Consider the following 22673-nt stretch of genomic DNA (forward strand, 5'->3'; position numbering starts at 1 on the left):
CATTACTCGTGTAACTTTTCAACCCTATTCTCCCCAATATTATTAAAAAAATTCAGTTTGTTTTTGTGTACGTTGCAACTTTTGCTTTTTATATACACATTATTATAATTCTGCTGAGCCAAAACTTTTGGGTTTGTTTGACTCTTTTTCTTCTCATCTACTCAAAATGATATGGACAAGAGACTCATCTAAACTTTCATGTGAAAGGAGAGTATAATAGTGCACACCTTCGTATTATCATTTAAGTGGTTTATCCGTGGGGCGTGTTAGCCCTGTGCATGGGTCCTCAATCCTCACCCAGAGTCATCATGAATTCGGTTTTTGAACCAGACCATAAACCAAACCGAGCCAGATTGAAATGGACTGTAAAATCGAACAGAACCAATATTGATGCATCGATCCTAATCATAAGTGTCAATGTGATACGCCGTATTAAATGTGTTAAAAGAAACAAGCAATGAGCAATGGAGGCGACATTCTATGACGTACCGAGGTGGGAATTAGTGACATGAAAATTACATGTAGGCACGGAGTAACGACGTCGAGCGTTTTGCTAACGCTGTTAGAGAGAAAGGTTAGTTGTATTGATTTTAAAATGTCAAAAGTATAAATGAAATTTAAAATTCAAATATGGCCTACTTGTTTTCCATTCTAAACCTTAGGAGCAAATTTTTTCCTTTTGCCTTTTTACAACTATATATCCTAAAAATTAATAAATATAAATTATTTATTATTACATGTGTCAATTACATGTATTTTAAGAATTTTACCGTGGCTGAACTAATTCAACAATGAATCAAAGCTCACTTAGATTCGTTTCTTTTCAAATCGAGAATGTGGGTTAACCGTTCTAATTTGGACAAAAATTATATGCACCTGCAAACTATTAAATTAGTTAAATCATGAAAAGAGATTGATTTCATAATTTTATTATAATTTTTTTAAAAATTACAAAAATAATATACATGGTATGATTTTATTTTTTATTAGTATAAAGAATCTTATATATTAAATATTAAATCAGTTGAATGGATGAAAATAATATTTTAATTTTTAAATTAGTATAAAAAATTAAAAAAATAAATATTTTATAGTGAATTCATTAGGAGTTAGTTTCACAATTTATAATATTTAACACATTTGACTTTTACACACGAATTAAAAAAATAATTAATATATTTTAATTTATGTAATATTTTATAATTAATTTTATTTTTAAATTTGTTGACATTTTTGATTAATTTTTTTATCTAAACTCTCACATTCTTTCAATAAATTAACAGACTATAATTTTATTTAAATAAATAACAATAAATACTCTATTAATATTATTAAATAATAAATATTATAGATAATTTTTTTCCAAATGCTTGTTTATATTATGAAATTATATTAAATATAGTATTTACAATTCTATTCCCATGAGATATTTTTTAGAAAAGTCGAATGACTTTTAGAAGCATAAGTGAAAAAGAAAGTCTTCGCCATGTAAGAAGCAGAACACGTGAGAGGGCACAATGTTCAAGATCACATCATATGAAAACTAAAAAGCTAGTAGTCTTAAATTTGTATATCTAAATTTCTCATCTGTCATTTTCAACGGCTGTGATTTATTTCTCTTTTTATTTTATTTCCTTTCCCTATCTGTGTGGCTGAGATGGTGGTCCCTCAATTTATTTTACATTTATTCTATTATCCTCTAATCTCAAGTTGCATAGATGGAAATGGAACTTTTTAATTTATCATCTTTTGATGCTATATAATGTATTTTCCAAGTAAATCTGGAAATTAGGTAATCTTCAAAAAGGCTAATGTCTACAAAACTGTAATTAGTCAAACTATAGACTGACATTTGAATATTATTTGCATTTGGGATTTTGAGGTAACCTAGGTTTACGTGTATACTATATTAAAGAATTGGATCAATGTCAAGAAAATTTGTGTAAAAACTCCGTCCCGTTTAAGAAGAGACAAATGAGTTTTACACAAATATTAATAAAATAAGATAATATTTTATTTTATCATGTCTACCCCTATTAATTAGTATGGTTTTTTCTAATAATATAATATATGTATTGTAAATTGAGTTGCATTTAATGCATATTGAAATAACTAAAGAGATAAAAATGAAAATTCAATATAAATTGGCACAGAAAACACGATATGACCTTTTTAGATGGGACAAATAAAAATGGGATATGTCTCTTTTTAAACGGGACGGAAGGAGTATATATTATATAATAAATATTCCCCTCAATTTGATATGGGACATTATTGAACCATCAAGGGCGTGTGTTTGTGTCCGTAAAATATAAGTATATTGTAACTTAGGCTCTCTCAAAATTAAAATCCTGCTCTGTCAATTTACAGTTTCACCCAAATTCGAAGGCGGTTCAAAACCGGTTCTAAACCTGCCAATTTGATGGTTTTTATTCCGGGTTGATTTAAAAAAAATTAATAAAACAAGTGTATGTGTATATTCCTCAAAAAAAAAGAATACACCTTAACAAGTTTAAAATTGGCTCCTAGCTGTGTTTTATTCTTTGTCCTGTAATTGGAAAAATTGAGCTGTTTTTCTTGTAATAATTTAAAAAAATTCGAAAGACATTTTGTTTTTATTTTAAAAGAAAAGATATTTTGTTATAAAGGGTAAAAGTTGACGGATGTAAAGGTTAGCAAAATCCAAAAGAAAATGAGTAGAGTTTTTATTAAATGTTAGGCTGACACATAAATAAGTATGAAAGGGATGCATGACTGCCTAATATTAATGACTCCACTTTTGTCTTACAAGCATTTTATTTTACAGTTCCATTTTACTGCGCGGTTACTTATAAATACAGGCATGTTCATATTTACCTGTAAACAAAGAAGAAGAATCTTTTTCAGATTACAAACCAGGAGAGGGAAGTTACTAGAGACGGAGTTTGAAGTGCCCCACCACCCTTTAGAGTATAGAAAAATTTATATATTTGGGAAATATAATTGATATTTTTCGAATATTAATTTGAATTCAAATTCTAGAACTAGTGTAACTTAACTTGAGCTCGGTTCAACTCATGTAAGAATTATTGGTAAATTTTTTATTAGTTTTAAATTTTAATTTATTCTAATATGTGTTGGAGTATTATTATTGATTTTTGTGCAAAAAAAAAAAGAAGTCTAATCATATTAAAATTTGGTGTTTTTATTCCTTTAACTTCTTTTAAACTCTATAAATAGACAAATTATGACTTGTAGAATTTAAATGTGTAAGACTGATTAGTACGACCAAAGTATTATTCGAGTTTATTGCTGAATTTGGGCATTGGAGAAATAAGCCGTTTTTTTGTAATCTTCATTTATTAGTGAATAAAACTCGTCCTTCCACTCGTGGATTAGTCGTTTACGAACTACGTAAATCTTGTTTTTCTTTTAGTTCGGTTCTATATTTTATCATAAGCTTGATTTCCTAATTATTTTTTACTATTCCACTGCGACTAATCTTACAACAAGCGGTATCAGAGCGACAATTCAGAATTGAGATTTATTTGAATTTTTTATATGGTTATAGAGAAATTCGAAATTGAGAAGTTTGATGGATTTAAGAGTTTTGTCTTATAAAAAATCAAGATACGTGATAATTTGACACAAGCTGAATTACGAAAAGCGTTATTGGAGAAGGAGAAGCTGTTGGAGAAGAAGATTGAAGACGAGATTGAAGATTTGAATGAGAGAGCTCTATCTACCATCCGGCTATGTTTATATTATGATATTTTGTGTGAAGTTCTACGCGAAAAATCGGCTTTGAATTTGACACAGTTAAATTAATTGAAAAAATTAAATTACATTACAACAAAATCGTCATATTGATATATAATTATAAATTTTAAAATTTTTAGATAAATTTGCAAAAGTCAAGCAGATTTTGTTTCATAGCATTATTAGACTTTTACTATAATATTCATTTTGTTATAGATTAATCTAATCCGTCTTGATAGTAATTTAAATTTTAAAAAACAAATCATTAGATAATATTTCAACAATATTTAGGGGTAATGTTATAAAAATTTATAAACTACACATGTATTTTCAATTTAATCATGAAATTTAAAACGTCGCAACTGTAAGCATGAAGTTTCATTTATTCTCAATACGATACAAGAGGTCAAAATATGATGATATGATGTCCACCGTAACAAAATTAATACCAACTGATGAGTGTCACGGTAGCATATGCATCGAATTGAAAAAAAAAACTTTTTATATATTGATGTTTTAAAATTCATAATTAAATTAAAAAAATATGTATAATTTATGAATTTATTTAACATAACTTTTAATATTCATAAAAACTAAAATCCAAAGACTTGAAATTAAAGTTTTGAGGGTTAGGGGATACTATACAAAACATGGAAAGCAATGAAACAATGAGAAACTTATACTTAGTTGGATTCTATTCTAATAATATGAATAGAAACATAGTGCAAAAATGCAATCAAACACTTGCATACTTTTAAGCATAAATATCCAATTATTACCAAATTATTGAAATCTCTCTTTTTCTCATATTTTGGTTTTTTGTGTGTATCATTTTTGAGAAAACAAGAAAGTGATATCACTGCTCTTGACATTGTTTTTAGGTGTTGTACTCTGAAGAGGGAAGCATTGCCTAGACAAGGCATGGCCATTTCAATGACTGATTTGAAATGTATATGGGTCACCCAATATATAATTTTTTCAAATTAATTGTCATTTCGGTTCATAAATTTATATTAAAAAAATTTAGTTTGATCAATTAAAGTAAGTAGACTCATTTCTTTTAAATTGGATCAAAGAAATACAAATTGAGATGAATTATTAAAAAAATTGAATCTATTCGGTCTAAAATTATGATTTTTGGGTCTATTATATTAGAGATAATGATAATTATTGTTGGAGTTTCATCTAACATCTTGAATTTCTCGATAGATAGTTATAGTTATTTGACATACTTGAACTTGACGAATGAATTTGGACGTAATTGATCATGTTATGCAATATTATGAATAGAAATGACTCTTTTCTTTATAATTTTTTGTTTAATGTCTTTAATTAAATTTACATAAATCACTTGAAATTTTGATATTGAAAAGATGGATCGGGAGATGAAGATATTGGAATTTGTTTAGGTTAAAATATATAAACTAATTAATGTTAATAGGAAAAAGACAGAAAAGAGTCGACCGCTACCAAAAACATTCGAGCTTTGGAACCCAACAAATGCATAACTATCAAACTTAATACAGGAAAGTGAATACGACCTATAACTATAGGTCAAATTTATTTCAAATTTTGTGTGTTTATATTTTATTCTATAATTTACAAGCTACATCTAGCATGCATCGCATCAATCTGTTATAGATTATATATTGTTTTTTTTTTTAATTTGTAGCCGATACTTCCAGTGGGGGACATTTTTTTCGTGATCGCAAACTATATACATTTAATTGTCGTTCTAACGTGTCAACTCGATCTGAATTAATCATAAATTTGCAAATTTATGGATAGAAATGTGCAAAAACCAACCCAATCGATGAATTTGATTAACATTCGATTTGACAGTATAATTATTTTAGATTTTTTTGGCTTTATTCGGTTTTGAAATTAAAATATTTTAGCTAAGTTCTGATACAAAGTGTACCAATTAATTGGTTTAGTTTATTTTTTTTATCTTTAAAATTTAGTTTGATTTGATTTATTTAAATTAAAGTTTTGAATTAGTTTCGACTGGTTTGAATGGAATGAACACCATATATATGAGTGTTTGAACAATCATCCCTAAAGCCAATTCAAGCTTCCATGTCATGGCTGAAGTACAAAATTTTGATGCAATATCAAGAGATATGTAGGATCTTGGTACAATATCAAGATATATCTATACTATATATCTATATCTATCTATACTATATATAAAAGCACGGATGGGGGGCAATCAAATTTACTGAATAATCATTTTCAGTTTACTACTAAATAAAAGTTGTATAGTCATTAACTAATTAGTTATTTAATTAATGACTATTGTAATTAAAGTTATAATTAGAATAGGTAGCTAAATTATCTCCAATTTAATTTTTAATATGTAAAAAATAACTAAATTATCTTCAAAGTAGCAGGAATACATATCTTTTAATTTGATTAAATTACAAAATTAAAATATTGTATTTGATCAATATATTATTATTTAAATTTCTATCTTATTATTTTTAAAGATATTATTAATAAAATTAAGTTAAAATTATAATTATGGTTATTATAAAACCAAAAGAAGAATAAATTCAATATGGAAAAAAATTTAATAACCGAATATATTATATTTACTTTTACAAATCTTAACTAATTTAATATTAATTATAAATAAAAATTGATATAATTATAAAAAATTTACTAATATGTTCATTAAGGAGTTACGTTACGAGCCACGTGCATAGCACGTAATGCGAAACTAGTATATATATATATATATAAGTACATACAGTAATGAAATCAGAAAATAAAGTGATAAAAATGAAAGAGGACTAAAAAATGATAATTAAATAATTAAAAATTATCGGTAATTGACGATAGTCCAAAGACAACCGCCCACCCTTAATCCTTAAATTTGCTCCTAGCGTGTATTAAAGTATTATTAGCTAATAACTATTGAATTTTATTTTTTTATTTTTTTGGTGAATGTACGTACCTCTTAATTTAGATCAGCTGCTCTAGTTAATTCAGATTGAATTGAATAGAATTCATTATGATAATAAGGTTCTCTTATACTCCGGTTTCATATTTAAAACTCAATCTAAAACCTTTAGTTAAGGGACAAAAAGCTCTTACCGCTTTATCTGATTAACCTTATCATTTTAGATTGATCGAGTTTAACATTTAATCCGTCCAATTTATTTTTAATCCTCCAGTAGATTTGACAATGGGTATAGAGTAGTAAAGCCAATGATCCCAATCCAATAAACTAAAGCATTAATTAGTTGCAAACTCTAAGAACCTCTCAAAATAAAAGTTGGAAACATATTGCAAAGTTTACGCATGGATTAACATGCAATGCTATAGGTTGTCGTTCACAAGGCAACTTGATCTATAAAAGAGATGGATTTTTGTGGTTTGGTCACTAATGGAAGCTCATTGATGCCTTACAAGTTTGCAACTTTACTACTCGAGGCTCGTGGCCAAGCCATACCCACATTACCCTATAATCCATACCATACCATATTATTTATTTATAATATATATAAATTATTATTTTACACCAAGAGATTCCATAACAGGGAATATCCCAATAACAAATTACACCAAAATCTTGCCAAATAGCTAGCCATCCTAATAACACATGCACAAGCTGCGTCTCCTTATTAATATCTCAGTACTCTTTATCTCATCTATATATATAATTTATGCATTTATCTATCTATTTTTCATGACCTAATTGAGATGACATGTGATTGAATTCCACATTAGATGATTAAATGGAGATCAACTCACATATGAGTATCGATACATGGTTAATACCTAACCTAAAAATTAGATTATGTATAAAAAAATGAACTAAATTAAATCCAATATAGCCGACAAATTTGAATTGATTCAATTTTGTTTGACATTATAGAAAATTAATTTTTTAGTTTTAATTTAGAGTTAAAAAGTAAGTTTTGGTATTAATCCAAACAAAAAAAGTAAATCAACGACTAGTTAGTTCAATAAGGTATCACAGATTATAGCCTCAGTTTCAGCTTTGGATATCAGCAACTCATGTTCACTTCATCTGAAAGCTATCTGCAGCATTGGAGATTTCTGGATCACATGGATTGATGACTTGGCACATAGGATTCCTCAGAATGGTATCTCCAGCTGGCTCCAGCTGTCAAGTTACAGCTGTCAAAGATTAGTTAGCATGAATAGTGTGTTAGTTAGTTTTCTGTTTTGCTAAAAGAAGTAACTGCTTCTCCTTATAGTATAAAAGGAGCTTAGCTTGTTATCTTCTCTTGTAATCTTGATTTTTCATTAATAAAGAAAGTCACGTTTCATTTCATGGTATCAGAGCTTTGAACTCTGTTTTTCCTCTCAATTTTCTCATCTTTTCTTAGCAAACAAACAAGTTGCAGACTGTGTTTTACTTCTATTTTCTGAGAATTTCATCTCTTTCTTGATAAAATCCTTGTTGATTCGTATTGATTGAGCAAAGTTATGGCGATTAGACAAGAAGAAGCTTTATCCAGTCCTTATTTCTTGCATCCAGGTGAGAATCCCTCTTTGGTGCTTGTTTCTACTTTGTTAAATGGTGGAAATTACCATAAATGGTGCAGATTGATGAGAATGTCACTGATTTCAAAGAATAAGTTCAAATTTGTTGATGGATCAATACAAATCCCTTCACCTGATGATGTTAGTTTTGAAATGTGGGAGAGATGTAACACTATGGTTATGTCATGGCTTTATAGAGCTGTTTCTCCTACAATAGCAGAAAGTGTTTCATGTCTAGATATTGCTCTTGAAATCTGGAATGATTTGAGAGACAGATTCTCTCAAGGAGACAGTTACAGGATTGGTGATTTACAAGAAGAAATTTTCAGTTTTCAGCAAGGTAATCTTTCAATTACTGAATATTACACTCATTTAAGGACTTTGTGGGATGAGTTGAAGAGCTTGAGGCCTTTACCTATCTGTACTTGTATTCCCAAGTGTTCTTGTGGAATCATAAGTAATTTGAAGACTAATTTGTCTAATGATCAAGTAATCAGGTTCTTAAAAGGTCTAAATGACACTTTTTCTCAAGTAAGATCACAGATTTTGATGAATGAACCTTTGCCTCCTATCAATAGAGTTTTTTCTCTAGTTATTCAGCATGAGAGACAAGGAATAGCTCTTAAGCAATCTTCTGAGATAAATGCCTTCACAGCAAAAGGCATGATTCAACCTCAATTTGAATCTGACTCCAGTCCATTTGATGATGATCAAGGCTCAGTTTATGAGTCAAATGTTAACTATGTTAGAGGAAGAGGAGCTCCCTTTTTCAGAGGAAATTATAAGAAACCTGGATATACAAGCTATCAGCAATCTGGAAATGGATATCAGCAGAATAAATTCAAGTTGTGCACACACTGTGGCCTCTCTGGTCATACAGTAGACATTTGCTATAGGAAACATGGATTTCCACCAGGTTATCAATCAAAGTATAAGGGAGAAGGATCCAATTCACATCAAGTGAATTGTGCTGAAGCAAGAACACATGAGTCAAACAATGAAGCTAACAATTATAGAAACTATTCTATGCAGGGCAATTCAGCTTTTATTGATAATAATGCAGGATCTTCTGCAGGTGATACTTGTTACAACTTCACAGCTGAACAATATCAGAAGATTATGGCTTTGATCCAGCCACAAAACTCATCAATGAGTTGCACAGACAATTCACATGTGAATTCTCTGATTTCCAATTTCAGGCCTCAATCAGAGAAACAAGGTATTGTTTGTTCTTGCCAAAACAATACAAAAACTTATAGGAATATATGGATCTTAGATACTGGAGCCACAGATCACATATTATGCAATTTTGATTACTTTACTGAATCTAAAGCAGTAAGTAATGTCAATGTAAGATTGCCAAATGGAGCACTTATACCAGTGACACACATAGGAACTGTGAAAATTAGCAATGATTTGATACTTGATCATGTGCTATATGTGCCTTCTTTCAGCTTCAATCTTATATCAGCCAGTAAGATGACTGATAACAAAAACATTTGCCTTATTATCCATCATGAATCTTGTTTCATTCAGGAGTTACAATCCTGGAAGAGGATTGGATTAGCTAAGAAAAGTGAGGGCTTATATCAACTTCTTCAGAAGGAGAAAATTGCAAGACTTCCTGCTGAAACAATCAGAATAAACACAGTTGCTGCTACTGTTTCTGACAATGTATGGCATTACAGACTTGGTCACTTATCTTCCAAGGTCATGAAATGTATGCAGAGAATTGATCCATCTATAGTAGATTCAATAACAGGAGCATGTGATGTTTGTCATTTTGCTAAACAAAGGAAATTAGCCTTCCCTGTAAGTACTTCCATTTCTAAATCTATCTTTGATTTGGTGCATGTAGATATTTGGGGACCAGTTTCAACAGTCTCTATTAATGGATTTCAGTACTTTCTTACAATTGTTGATGATCATTCTCGTTATACCTGGATTTTCTTGATGAAACACAAGTCAGAAGCTAAAGCTTTACTATCTAATTTTGTTAACTATGCCAAAACACAGTTCTCAAAACAGATAAAAGCCATAAGAACTGATAATGGATTAGAATTCATGAACAATGCCTTTTATTCATCACAAGGCATTGAACATCAGACTACTTGTGTATATACTCCACAACAGAATGGTATAGTGGAGAGAAAGCATCAGCATATTTTAAACATAGCAAGGGCTCTGAAATTTCAAGCTTCTATAGACATCAAATTTTGGAGTTTTTGTGTTCAACATGCTGCTTATCTCATAAATAGGACACCATCTCCAGTCATTCACAATAAGACACCATTTGAGCTGCTATATGATAAAATGCCTACTCTAAGTCATTTGAGAGTATTTGGAAGCTTATGTTATGCTAGCACAGTAGCAGCTCACAGATCAAAATTTGATGTCAGGGCATTGAAATGCATATTCCTTGGATTTCCAAAATCCACTAAGGGATATATATTGTATTGTCTCAGTTCTCATGAAATTCTCATATCCAGGAATGTGGTCTTTTATGAGCATATCTTTCCTTTCAATTCCACTATTACTCAAACCACTTCTTCTTCTTGTCCTGATCTGGATTATGATCTGTATCTTCCACACATTCAAAATCATTTGCCACAGAGTCCAGAAATTACTTCCTCCTCTCCTCCTTCTTCCCCATGGAGATCTACCCCTGTTACTTTACCATCCAATACCACAGACCCTTTGTTTCAAGCCAATGATTTTCCTGTCCTCAGGAAATCTACCAGAACTACACACATACCCTCTCATCTAAAAGACTACACATATACCCTTCCTTCTTCTTTTCAAAAACCTCTCACCAGTCCACATATCATCTCCAATGTTCTTTCCTATGAACATCTATCTCCAGCTCATAAAAGATTCACTCTGAGCATTACAGCAAATGATGAACCAAAAACATACAACCAGGCTATCAAGCATGACTGCTGGAAGGAGGCTATGCAGTCTGAATTACAGGCATTGGACAGAAATGCTACCTGGATTGTTACTGATTTACCACCAGGTAAGCAACCTATAGGTTGCAAATGGGTGTATAAGACAAAGTTTAAATCAGATGGCACCATAGAAAGACACAAAGCCAGGCTTGTTGCCAAAGGCTATAATCAGACAGAGGGACTGGATTACTTAGATACATTTTCTCCAGTAGTCAAAATGACAACTGTGAGAACAATTCTGGCTCTAGCAGCAGTACATAACTGGCATTTACAGCAACTTGACATAAACAATGCATTTCTCCATGGAGATTTGCAAGAAGAGGTTTATATGACACTTCCACCTGGTTTCTCATCTGCTAAGTCTAATCAAGTTTGTAAGCTACAAAAATCTCTCTATGGACTCAAGCAGGCAAGTAGACAATGGAATGCCAAACTCTCAGCAGCTCTTCTTGCTCAGGGGTTCAGAATATCAACTGCAGATCCATCTTTGTTTATCAAAGGATCAGGTACATGCTTTACTGCATTATTGGTGTATGTTGATGATCTAATAATTGCTGGAAATGACTCAACAACCATAGACAGTGTTAAATCCTTTTTACATGCTGCTTTTAGTATTAAGGATTTAGGTAATCTCAAATACTTTCTTGGTTTAGAGGTAGCCAGATCACATAAAGGTATCACATTATGTCAGAGAAAGTATGCCTTGGATTTGTTGAGTGATATGGGTTTTACACATGCTAAGCCTGTTCCAACACCAATGGTTAATTCAAAAAGATTACATAAGGCTGATGGTACTTTATTACAAGATAACACTGAGTACAGACAGTTGATTGGCAAGTTACTATACTTATGTGTTACAAGGCCAGACTTATCATTTGCAGTCCAGCAATTATCTCAATTCCTGGATTGTCCTACAACTACTCATCTTGCTGCTGCTCACAGAGTTCTGAGATACTTGAAATCTGCTCCTGCTACAGGGTTGTTCTTTTCTGCTTCTTCTGATCTGCTTCTCAAGGCTTTTTCTGACTCAGACTGGGCAGCCTGCCTTGATACTAGAAGATCAGTTTCTGGTTACTGTGTCTTCTTAGGCTCATCTCTTATCTCCTGGAAATCAAAGAAACAAAGTACTGTTTCTAGGAGCAGTTCTGAGGCTGAGTATAGAGCACTGGCTGTTTTAACATGTGAACTGCAGTGGCTCAAGTATTTACTGAATGATCTGTCTATTCCTCAAACTGGTCCAGCTCAGTTGTTTTGTGACAACCAATCTGCTATTCAGTTAGCACACAATCCAGTTTATCATGAACGTTCAAAGCACATTGACATTGATTGTCATTTAATCAGAGAGAAGTTAGTTCAAAAGATTATCCATTTACTGCCTGTTCATACAACCAATCAGTTAGCAGATTGCTTAACTAAGCCTCTTCCTCCAGCATCTTTTGCATATTCAATCTCCAAGCTGGGCATATTGGATATCTATGCTCCAGCTTGAGGGGGGGTATCACAGATTATAGCCTCAGTTTCAGCTTTGGATATCAGCAGCTCATGTTCACTTCATCTGAAAGCTATCTGCAGCATTGGAGATTTCTGGATCACATGGATTGATGACTTGGCACATAGGATTCCTCAGAATGGTATCTCCAGCTGGCTCCAGCTGTCAAGTTACAGCTGTCAAAGATTAGTTAGCATGAATAGTGTGTTAGTTAGTTTTCTGTTTTGCTAAAAGAAGTAACTGCTTCTCCTTATAGTATAAAAGGAGCTTAGCTTGTTATCTTCTCTTGTAATCTTGATTTTTCATTAATAAAGAAAGTCACGTTTCATTTCATAAGGTTGATTCAAATTTTAGTTCAATTTGAAATGAATGCTTCTTTTACATGAAATGGTAAAATTAATTTAAAATATTAGGCAGCGTTCTTCAGATAAAGAATGCTAAATGCCTTGGCAAATATTCCAAATTTAAATAATGCAAATATTTTCAGAATTAATTGATTGAAATATTTAAAGAGTGTCGCTTTTAAAATTCATTTCCAATCTTTACAAAATCAATTCATTGTTTGACGTAAATTTGAGAATTCTAAATATATCCAAATTTCAAATATAAATAAGCAATAATTGTTTCTAGCGAATGATGGGTTGAGACTGTGAGAGTCCGAGGGTAATTGATCCTGAAGATACCCAAACTGTCGCTTTATTATATTTTAATCACGATTTTTAATTTGTTCATTTTAATTGCTAAATTTTTATTTTTCCGGCCAAAACAATGACGTTGCAGCCATTTTTTGACACGTGACAAGTGTTTTTTATTTGTATTTTTCTTAGTCACTTATGTATAATTTTAGTTCATAAAGGGATTTTTCGTTATAATTATGCATATATGTCAAATTTTTAGATAAAAATAAAATAAATACAATTGTCCTGTGCATTTTTTTACTAAAAACATATCGTTGAAACTGCATTAAAATTTAATAGTTTAACAAAAGAAAAAGGTTGATTAATTTGGACAGTGAGTGATGTAAATATCATTAAGAGGTTGTGAATTTTATTGGTCGAAGTTAAAAGAAAAAAATTAAGAAAAAGGCAAGCGAAACAACATGTCTCATTGTGTACTATAGATCCCCATAGATTTTAACTAAACACCCCAAGATTTCAATCATCTTTTCAAGACATTGCAAAATTCTGTCCCCTTCAAACAATTTCATTAATTTAATGAACTTTTTTTTTATCTAAATCAGAGTGTATTACGTACTATCCGACAATTGAATAACAAATAATATTTGAAAGTTTAATTAAACTAACAATATTCTCAAACTAAAATAAAAGTATACTAAAATTATATCAATTTTATACCAATAATCAACTACTGTATAATAAAATTAAACCAACTGTACAATTTTTTGAATATAAATCGAAAATATATTAAAAACACATAGAAAGTAAACCGAATCTAAATCAAAAGTATATTTTACTTTCTACTACGTGGTACACCCCAAAGTGAAGCGAGGAATTATTATAAAAAAATAAAACTTTATATGTAGTTTATTTTTTATTAAAAATGTAAATTTTGTAACTTAAAAAATAAATTGTCTAGCGTTGTTTTTAAAATTATACTTTATAAAATAACATTGATAAATGTCTTTAAAATTTTAATATTCTACATATATCAGAAATAAATAAATGTTAATTTTTCAAATGTTAGGATATCATATTAATAAAATAAAATAAGGCATTTTTGAAACATATAATATTGAGATTTTTAGACAAATACCTATTAAACACACAAATATTCTCAAGAGCACCTGTTGACTAAAGTTAATTAAAATTTACTGTTTGACTAATATTTGTTATAAAAAATAAACTTTATATTTTGAAAAATACGATTTCTGCAAAAGGTAATAGACCTCTTCCAAAATCACAAAACCAATATTAGAGATTCATTCAACCGATTTTAACAACGATTCTTTTCAAATTAAATTAATTAGAGCCTGGGTTTTGTAAATCAGTAATGAATATGGCGATGTGGTAAGGTCTGTAAACAAAATTATGGGTTTGGATGGTGATGTGGAATGGCAGAAAGAATTTGTGCAGAAGAATTTCTATTTCAAATTTGTATTAACTAACTGATTTTTGTTGTTAAAATTTTTTGGGATTTGAAAGCTTGGGTCTTGTTATAATGGGGTTGAAGAAACCCCTATGGTTTAAGTTTACAGAGTGTACTCAAGAACGCTGTCAACTTTTTGCTTGTAAGAAGATTGAGGAGGACGACGTCGTCTTGCTTCGACATGAAATCGTGTTGGGCAATCTTTATTAGCAGATTCACCCCTCACAAAATCAGCCACCCTGTCGAAAGGGATAAGGGCAAGTCTATCTATATTGTCACGCCAACCTTCAATCTTGGACGAGACGAGATCGCTTGCTGAAAATTCCAGAGATGGAGGACTCTGTACTAGGAGAGATAATATCACGTTCTATCTCATCATCTTACCAACTTTGAGTAACCTATTATCAAATTGAAATTGAAATGTTTAGAACTGGTACAATTTACTATATATTTACTAACAATTTACTAAATCCAGAAAAGGGTAGCCTCATTTCTATTGTCTTTATTTACGTTGTCTGCTTTTTATATTACTGCCATGTTGTTTGGAATATGAGAGAATCATAAAGTTGAGTAGTGGACCCAAAGTATTGTGGATTACAACGAATGTTAGAAGTTAGAAAAGCTCAAAACTCGGGTTTCATTCATCTCTGGCTGCAACTTGGAACATATTATTTTGCTCCTCCTTATTATAAATATCATAATCTCCATTACATTTCTCTTCACTCCTCACCATTTCATACAACTACACGTTATCATGGACTCTAGGCATAAGTGTGCGGCTTTCTTAGGCAATTCAACAAAATGAAGCATTTAGTGGAACACATGAGAACTCATATAAAAAAGTAGCCTCATTTTTGTTGTCCTTTTGTTGCATTAAATCAACTTTGAGTAACTTGTTATTAAACCTATAGCAATATTAAAAAATATAAAATAAATCTTATTGGTTAATTTTTAAAAATCTATTAAAAAACTTTATGGATATTTATTGGTTATCTTTGGTTACTTAATAGTTGAAAGTGTAACCTGTTGGTTAAAATATTTGGTAACCATTTAGTAAACCTTTAATACCCTATTAACAAACGTAAAGCAATACTATCCCGATTTAAATTGTTTTATTATCGGTGAATATTAGGAACTATAGTAAACTTTTTTGGAAACCTTGGGTATCTTAATAATACATATATTTTTATAGTATATTGATACAAAATTGTTGAATCTTGGGATATCTATTAGTTTCCATTCGATAACATGTTAGTAAACACTTAAAATTCTATAAACAAATAGTAAAAATATCCTTATACAATTTGATTTAGTATTTTAGTTTTTATAAATTCTAGTATTTGTTTAGTATACTGTTAGTGAACTTGCAGTAAACTGTATTAATTTTTCTTTATAAAAAATTATTGGTAATTATTTGGTAATCTAATAGTAAACTTTTAATAAATCTTTATATAATATACTAACAACAGTAGCAATTGTCTACTAGTTGTAATTAACATTTGGTAATCTATTAAGGCACTTTGAGTATAATAAATCTATTGCAATATTAAAAGGGCGTAAAATAAGTTTATTGGTTAACTTTTATAAATCTATTAGAAAAATTTAGAAAAATTTATTAGTTATTTTTAGGTTGTTGAAAGTGTAACATATCAGTAAAAGTATTTGGCAAACAGTTAGTAAATCTTTAGTAACCTATTAACAAACATAAAGCAATACTAATTGATAGTTAACTATTGGTCTACTATAATTTTACTAACGGTCTACTATCAGTTAACTAATAGATATTTAATAATTGGTCTACTATAAATTTACTAACGGTGTACTATCAGTTAACTAATAGGTAGTTAACTATTGGTTTACTATCAATTTACTATATTTGTTTGTCCTTTACGATTGTGACTTTACTGGCTATTATTTTTAAAAGATGGAAATAATATTTTGGTAAAAAAATACAATTTTTACTATTAATTTATTAAAAGATAACTTTACTATTGATTTACTATCAATATTATAAATATATACAAAATTATTTTATCTTTTAAACGAGTGGTTAACTTACGGTCTACTATCAGTTAACTAATAAGTAGTTAACTATTGGCCTATTATCAATTTACTAACGGTCTATTATCAGTTTACTCACGGTGTACTATCACAAAATTTATATTAATTTCTTAAAAGATGGAAATTAACTATAAATTTATCGATGGTTTATTCACGGTTAACTAACGGTGTACTAAAAATAAATTCATTAATTTTTTTAAAAGTGTACGTAGTATGTTTAAAGTACACAATTCAAGTTTACAAACAATTTAACAATATAATTATAATAAAAATTATTACAAGTTTCCAACGATTAACCTAACGTTTACTAACAGTATTTAACTATCGGTTTAGTAATTTTTAACTATCGGTTTACTAAAAATCTACTGACAGTCAACTATTGGTTTACCATCGATATACAAAAAGTAAGGACTTTCCGACTCTGTTAAAAAAAATCTCAATTCACACACAAATCACAAAAAGTAATGTCGATATTGCCTCAGAGCTGCAATCATTGCATCGCATGATACATGATCGACAAAGGCGTGATAAGAAATAAACAACTTGCATCTTTAACTGTCTTGTATATTGTGACAGAATCTAACTCATATTTTTTTTTCTTTATAAACGTAATATGTAGATACATGCTTACCTGCAAGTAAGGGCACACCATTTCCTTAAGAATAAAAGTTGTGAAATCCAAGCTGCCTAGTACTCACTCGTCATCACTTTATATAATAAATTATACTAGTAATTAGTAGTATTATAAGGTGAAAGCTGATTTAGTTATAATATATTTTTTTATATGAACTAAAGCTGTTTCTGTACAAGGTACAATATAGCAATGCATGACTGACTAATGAATGCATGGTCCTTTAATTTACAATCACAGTTTGAATATATGGTCCTTTAATTTTGGAAAATAATAGAATATTGGTGTGAAGATGCGTTGGGGTCCAAAGCTACAAAGCTAATCCATACAACATCAGAAAATTCTTATCAGCCTAATAAGATAAAATCACAACCACTGTCTTCAAAATCAGTGCCATTTAACTTCATAATTCTTCATGATCTAACACTATTCTATTTCTCTCTAGAAAATCAAATAGAAATAGCTCATATAATTTTTACCACATCACAGAGCCAAGAACTTCCACTAAATTTTCTCCCCTGGAATGATAGGACGTGAATAAAATTGCTACAATCACCTACACTAAGCAAATCAAAATTGACCGCACATTCAATACCAGAAAAACTATATAATCAAACTTGAAAATTTATGAGCTAAAATTGCAGAAGGATGCTTTGGAACACGCTTCCGTCGCTTTACACAATCTTCTATCCACCGATGATTAACGATTATTGTGTTCTTGAACTTCTTAGCCAATTCAAATTTCTTCTTTCAAATTTCCAGCAAATCTAATAGCAGTAACAATAATAATTAACATATAATTCAAAATTAAACCTAAATAAAGCTATCATTGAGATTAATAAAATGGAAAAACAAATCTGACTACGTGCGTGATTCAGTAGGCCGGCCACCTAAGAGCTCAAACCAGCGCGATCTAATTTATGGCCAGACCTGATTTCTTGAGGCGATTGAGCTGAGAGCTGAGAAATGTTCTCAATCGTAAAAAAGAAAAACAAAAATAAGAAATCTGAAAGAAAGAAAATGATAATCGTAAAAAAGAAAGAACGTGGGCTGGGTGGTGTAAGTGAGAATATTTAGGTCTTTTATGGTGGTAGGCCTAATTTCCTCTATAATATTGTGCTAATCATCATTAACTAAGGCTTAATCTTCCCGTTGGATTTGGATTTGTACAATACTGAACGAGGCCCAAATTCTGATGCAACCATTGCTCCAATCTAGCCGAGCCCTTGCGGGCTATGAACTAAGCCCCGGGCTTCAGGGCCTTTTATCCTTAACTGACAAAACAGAATAAGAATATTGTATTTAATTGATCAAAATAGTTAAAACGCAGTTATTTGACTCTTAATTATACAGTGAGGAACCGAATTGACCCTTTCCTCTTATAATAAACCTAAAACTAGAAGTCTGCAAAAACACAACCGCAAGCTCCAGTTGGAAGAGTGAAAAACAGTGAGCTTTGATAACATGTAAATCAATGAAACTTCATTGAATTACATTGGGTTTTGCATAATCTGAATGAGAATGAAATTGTTTAAGAATTAAATTATTGTTGTTAGAAGAAAGATTGAAGAGAATGATGAGGATACTGACGCTTATGAAGAGGATTGGGCAAACATTACCATTTTCAGGACGGCAAAACCACATAATTACAAGAAAATTAAGTACCCAGATTCTAAAATCTCCTCAGTCTCTGGTTTCTCTTGACCTCCCCGAAATTTGGGCTCCTGGTATCAATGGTGCTGATTCTTACACTCTTCCTTCATCCAACGCCCGTAAGTGAATTTCACTATTTCTGGTTACAGTTTTGATATTATAGTTTTGTTGTGTTTTGTCTAATTTCATTAAAGTTCGAATCTTTTTCAGTTCATACATGGTTAGATTAGATGTTAGTCTACTGTACATTGCCTTGTAAAAACTGTGATTTTCTTAATTAGTAAATGCCCATTTCAGGGTTTGATATTTTTTTATGTGATATGTACTTTTTTCGTTAGTCAGAAGATAGTATGATTATTGACTATTGTTTCATGCTGGGTTATATTTGTATATAAAATCCCGACTTTTGACGTTTGTAGCGATTTAAGCATGTTATTTAAAATGTGGAATCATACATCCTATCCTTTTTAAATTTGGCATTGTGTAGCTCATTACCGTTTTTCGGCTATTCAAAGTCCATGTGGCAAAATGGAGTAGAAACCGCAGACCAACTCAGGGACACCTTGTTATCCCTATTTTTGACCATTCGCGTTTTTAATGATTTAACTTTTAAGTATATCTGTTTTAAATTTGACAACTCACCATCTCCAACAACCGGAAAATGACAATGGGCTACACAATACAAAATTTAGAAGGATAGGATGTGGGATGCCGCATTTTAAACAATGTGCTTAAATCGCTACGAACGTTAAAGGTGAGGATTTTACATACAAATAACGCTTTCATGTTCTTTTAATACGTTTTATGTTTTTTGATTAATTCAGAACATAGTATGATTGATATTGATTATTGTTCTTTTAATGCTTATCATAGTTAGTGAGCAGGATGCTGCTGTAATAGATGGGAAGTCAATTTCAGAGGAAATTAGATCGAACATAGATGTTGAAGTAAGGAGGATGAAAAATGGCATTGGAAAGGTTCCTGGCTTGGTGGTTATTTTAGTGGGTGAGAGAAGCGACTCACAAACATATGTTCGTAACAAGATAAATGCCTGTGAAGAAGCTGGCATTAGGTCTCTTGTTGCTGAACTTCCCGAAGATTGCACTGAAAATGCAGTCATGGATGCTGTGTCGAGTTTTAATGAGGACCCATCTATTCACGGTATTCTTGTGCAGCTTCCCTTACCACAAGTAATTTCTATAACCATGATGGTATATGATATTAATGTTCATAGTTTACTGGCCTATAGTAAAATACATGAGTATGTTCATATTTGAAGCCATATCAAATCTATCCATCCAAAATTTTGTTTATGTTTTTTTTGAATTGAATTAAAAACAATATTTTGTAGTTTTTTTACTTTGAAGACCTGCTTCATAGTTGCATTTTTGACTTCTGCAATACTGCTTGTTAATGTTTGCATGTTGCCCCTTATGTGCTGTGATGCCAATTGATCTAAAATTTTAATAATGGCTTAATGCTTTAATATGAAGAAGATGCACCTAGTGTTATGCTTAATTTAGTTTACAAGTAGACAATGACCTGGAGGAGTATCCAATAAAAATCAGCAACCTACGTAGCATAGAAACGAAATGCTTAAATGAAAATTTATATAATGATACATTTTACAAGATCAGGTTATAAAGTAGAGTTTTGAAATTTCAGAAGCATTTCTAAAACTGGATAAGAAATGATGAAATTTAGGTCTCGCGTGCAACAGACAATTAACAATTTGTGCTGTATAGCTATGTTCTTAAGTGCTCTTGTACGGTAGTGACATGGTTCAGAATTTGATGCAAGACTATTTGAGTTGTATGGCTGACTAGAAAAACTTATCGTGGACAGCATTTGGATGAAAGCAAGATTTTGAACATGGTGAGGTTGGAAAAAGATGTAGACGGCTTCCATCCATTAAATATGGGGAATCTTGCCTTGAGAGGAAGGGAACCGTTGTTTATCTCATGCACTCCTAAGGGTTGCGTCGAATTATTGATCAGGTTCGGTGTGGAAATCAAGGGGAAGCATGCTGTGGTTATTGGGAGAAGCAATATTGTTGGTTTGCCCACTTCCTTGTTGTTGCAGGTGATTGGACACTTCTACTTTTAAAGAACTTGTGTAGCTAATGCTTTCACCGTTTGATTAATACCGTGTCTTTCAAATGCTGTACAGAGGCACCATGCAACTGTTAGCATTGTAAATGCTTTCACAAATAATCCGAAGGCAGTAACTAGTGAAGCCGACATTGTGGTCACAGCTGCTGGAGTGCCCAATTTGGTCCACGGTGACTGGTTAAAGCCTGGTGCAGTTGTTATTGATGTGGGAACTTGCCCAGTTGAGGTAAATGGATCATTCTTCTTCAGTTCAAATGTTGTCAAACATTTTTTGTCATATGAACACTTGCAATCCTAAATTAGCCTCACTGAGTTGGTCAACTTACCGGTAGCATAGCAGTAAACAGTAGGCAATGTAGTACTGAAGGTAGTATTTAACCGAGAGGAGGGGTGGTATACAGTATTAGGTCAAAACCAAATCGACCAACCAAATCTAACCAAAAATCCAAATGAAAATTTGTTTGATATTATTATAGCTCTTAAAATGTTTGGTTTAACCAGACCGATCGAAATTTATATAGATAGAATACTATAAGTTCCCTTTTCGGTTTGCTTCTTCGTTGGATGAAAATTGCACACTTTCCGGAAATTTAATTACTCAGAATGTTATTATCCGGATAATAGTTGATGTATTTACTTACTTCTCGACTTCTCACGACGTTACATTTATTTTCAATTCATTAAATATTAAAGATAATAATATCCTAGTTAACTATTTAAAATAATTAAATTTAGAGAGATCATTGTCTGTTACATCTATTTAACTAAGAAATATAACTTATCTAGGTTTTTTTAGGAGAGTTATTCCTTAGTTAAAGAGAAGTTGGACCCTCAACTTCTCGAAAAGTAGGATACAAAAAATAAACAAAGCAAACAATATATGCTACTTCTCGGAAAGTTCTACTTCCTTAATGTACTTAAACCACAACCAAGTGAGGTTAAGAATCGAACATGGCTACATGGAAAGTTTACCGAAGCGTTTACCACACAAAAAAAAACCTTATAATCCTTTGCCAAATGTGTTGAATTTAATAATATGATAAGCAATCGCTGAACCAACCTATACTCATCCCTAATTGAGATGTTATCTTCGAGTTTTAAAATTAATTATGTATCAATGGCAGGATCCCAGCAGTGAGTACGGTTATCGTCTTGTGGGAGATGTTTGCTATGAAGAAGCAGTGAAGGTGGCGTCGGCTATTACACCTGTGCCAGGAGGTGTTGGACCCATGACAATTGCCATGTTGCTATGTAACACTCTTGATTCTGCCAAGAGAACATATAATTTTGTGTGATCAAACAATACATACATGCTACAATTGCATAACATTTTTTACAGTCGGATAGCTCCACAAGCTTATTCTGAACTCTTGCCCTAGCTTCACTTTACTCTTATTATCCGCCACTCATTTCAATAA

General features: G+C 31.1%; 1 protein-coding gene and 1 long non-coding RNA gene across 2 annotated transcripts; one reads left to right on the forward strand and one right to left on the reverse strand.

Annotated features, from left to right (window-relative positions):
* Nucleotides 1-17824: 17824 nt before the first annotated feature.
* Nucleotides 17825-18530, reverse strand: LOC126665906 (uncharacterized). The gene is made up of 2 exons (XR_007637722.2): nucleotides 18357-18530; nucleotides 17825-18258 (listed from the first exon to the last, which is right to left on the reverse strand). It is a non-coding gene; the product is annotated as an uncharacterized LOC126665906 (long non-coding RNA).
* Nucleotides 18531-18883: 353 nt separating this feature from the next.
* Nucleotides 18884-22622, forward strand: LOC126688162 (bifunctional protein FolD 1, mitochondrial). Its single transcript, XM_050382770.2, has 5 exons — nucleotides 18884-19263; nucleotides 20018-20334; nucleotides 20990-21226; nucleotides 21314-21481; nucleotides 22380-22622. Exons 1-5 carry the CDS (start codon nucleotides 19065-19067, stop codon nucleotides 22548-22550), a joined length of 1092 nt encoding a protein of 363 aa, XP_050238727.1. The 5' UTR covers nucleotides 18884-19064; the 3' UTR covers nucleotides 22551-22622.
* Nucleotides 22623-22673: the final 51 nt, after the last annotated feature.

Source organism: Mercurialis annua, linkage group LG1-X (genome assembly GCF_937616625.2).
Source record: "Mercurialis annua linkage group LG1-X, ddMerAnnu1.2, whole genome shotgun sequence".
Lineage (NCBI taxonomy): Eukaryota > Viridiplantae > Streptophyta > Magnoliopsida > Malpighiales > Euphorbiaceae > Mercurialis > Mercurialis annua.

Excerpts from the sequence above, each read along its gene's own strand:
- LOC126688162 (XM_050382770.2), top strand. The coding sequence starts at position 19,065 with ATGATGAGGATACTGACGCTTATGAAGAGGATTGGGCAAACATTACCA. Across the intron at positions 21,227-21,313 it reads CCACTTCCTTGTTGTTGCAG|AGGCACCATGCAACTGTTAG; the intron begins GTGATTGGACAC and ends AATGCTGTACAG. Across the intron at positions 21,482-22,379 it reads TGGGAACTTGCCCAGTTGAG|GATCCCAGCAGTGAGTACGG; the intron begins GTAAATGGATCA and ends TATCAATGGCAG.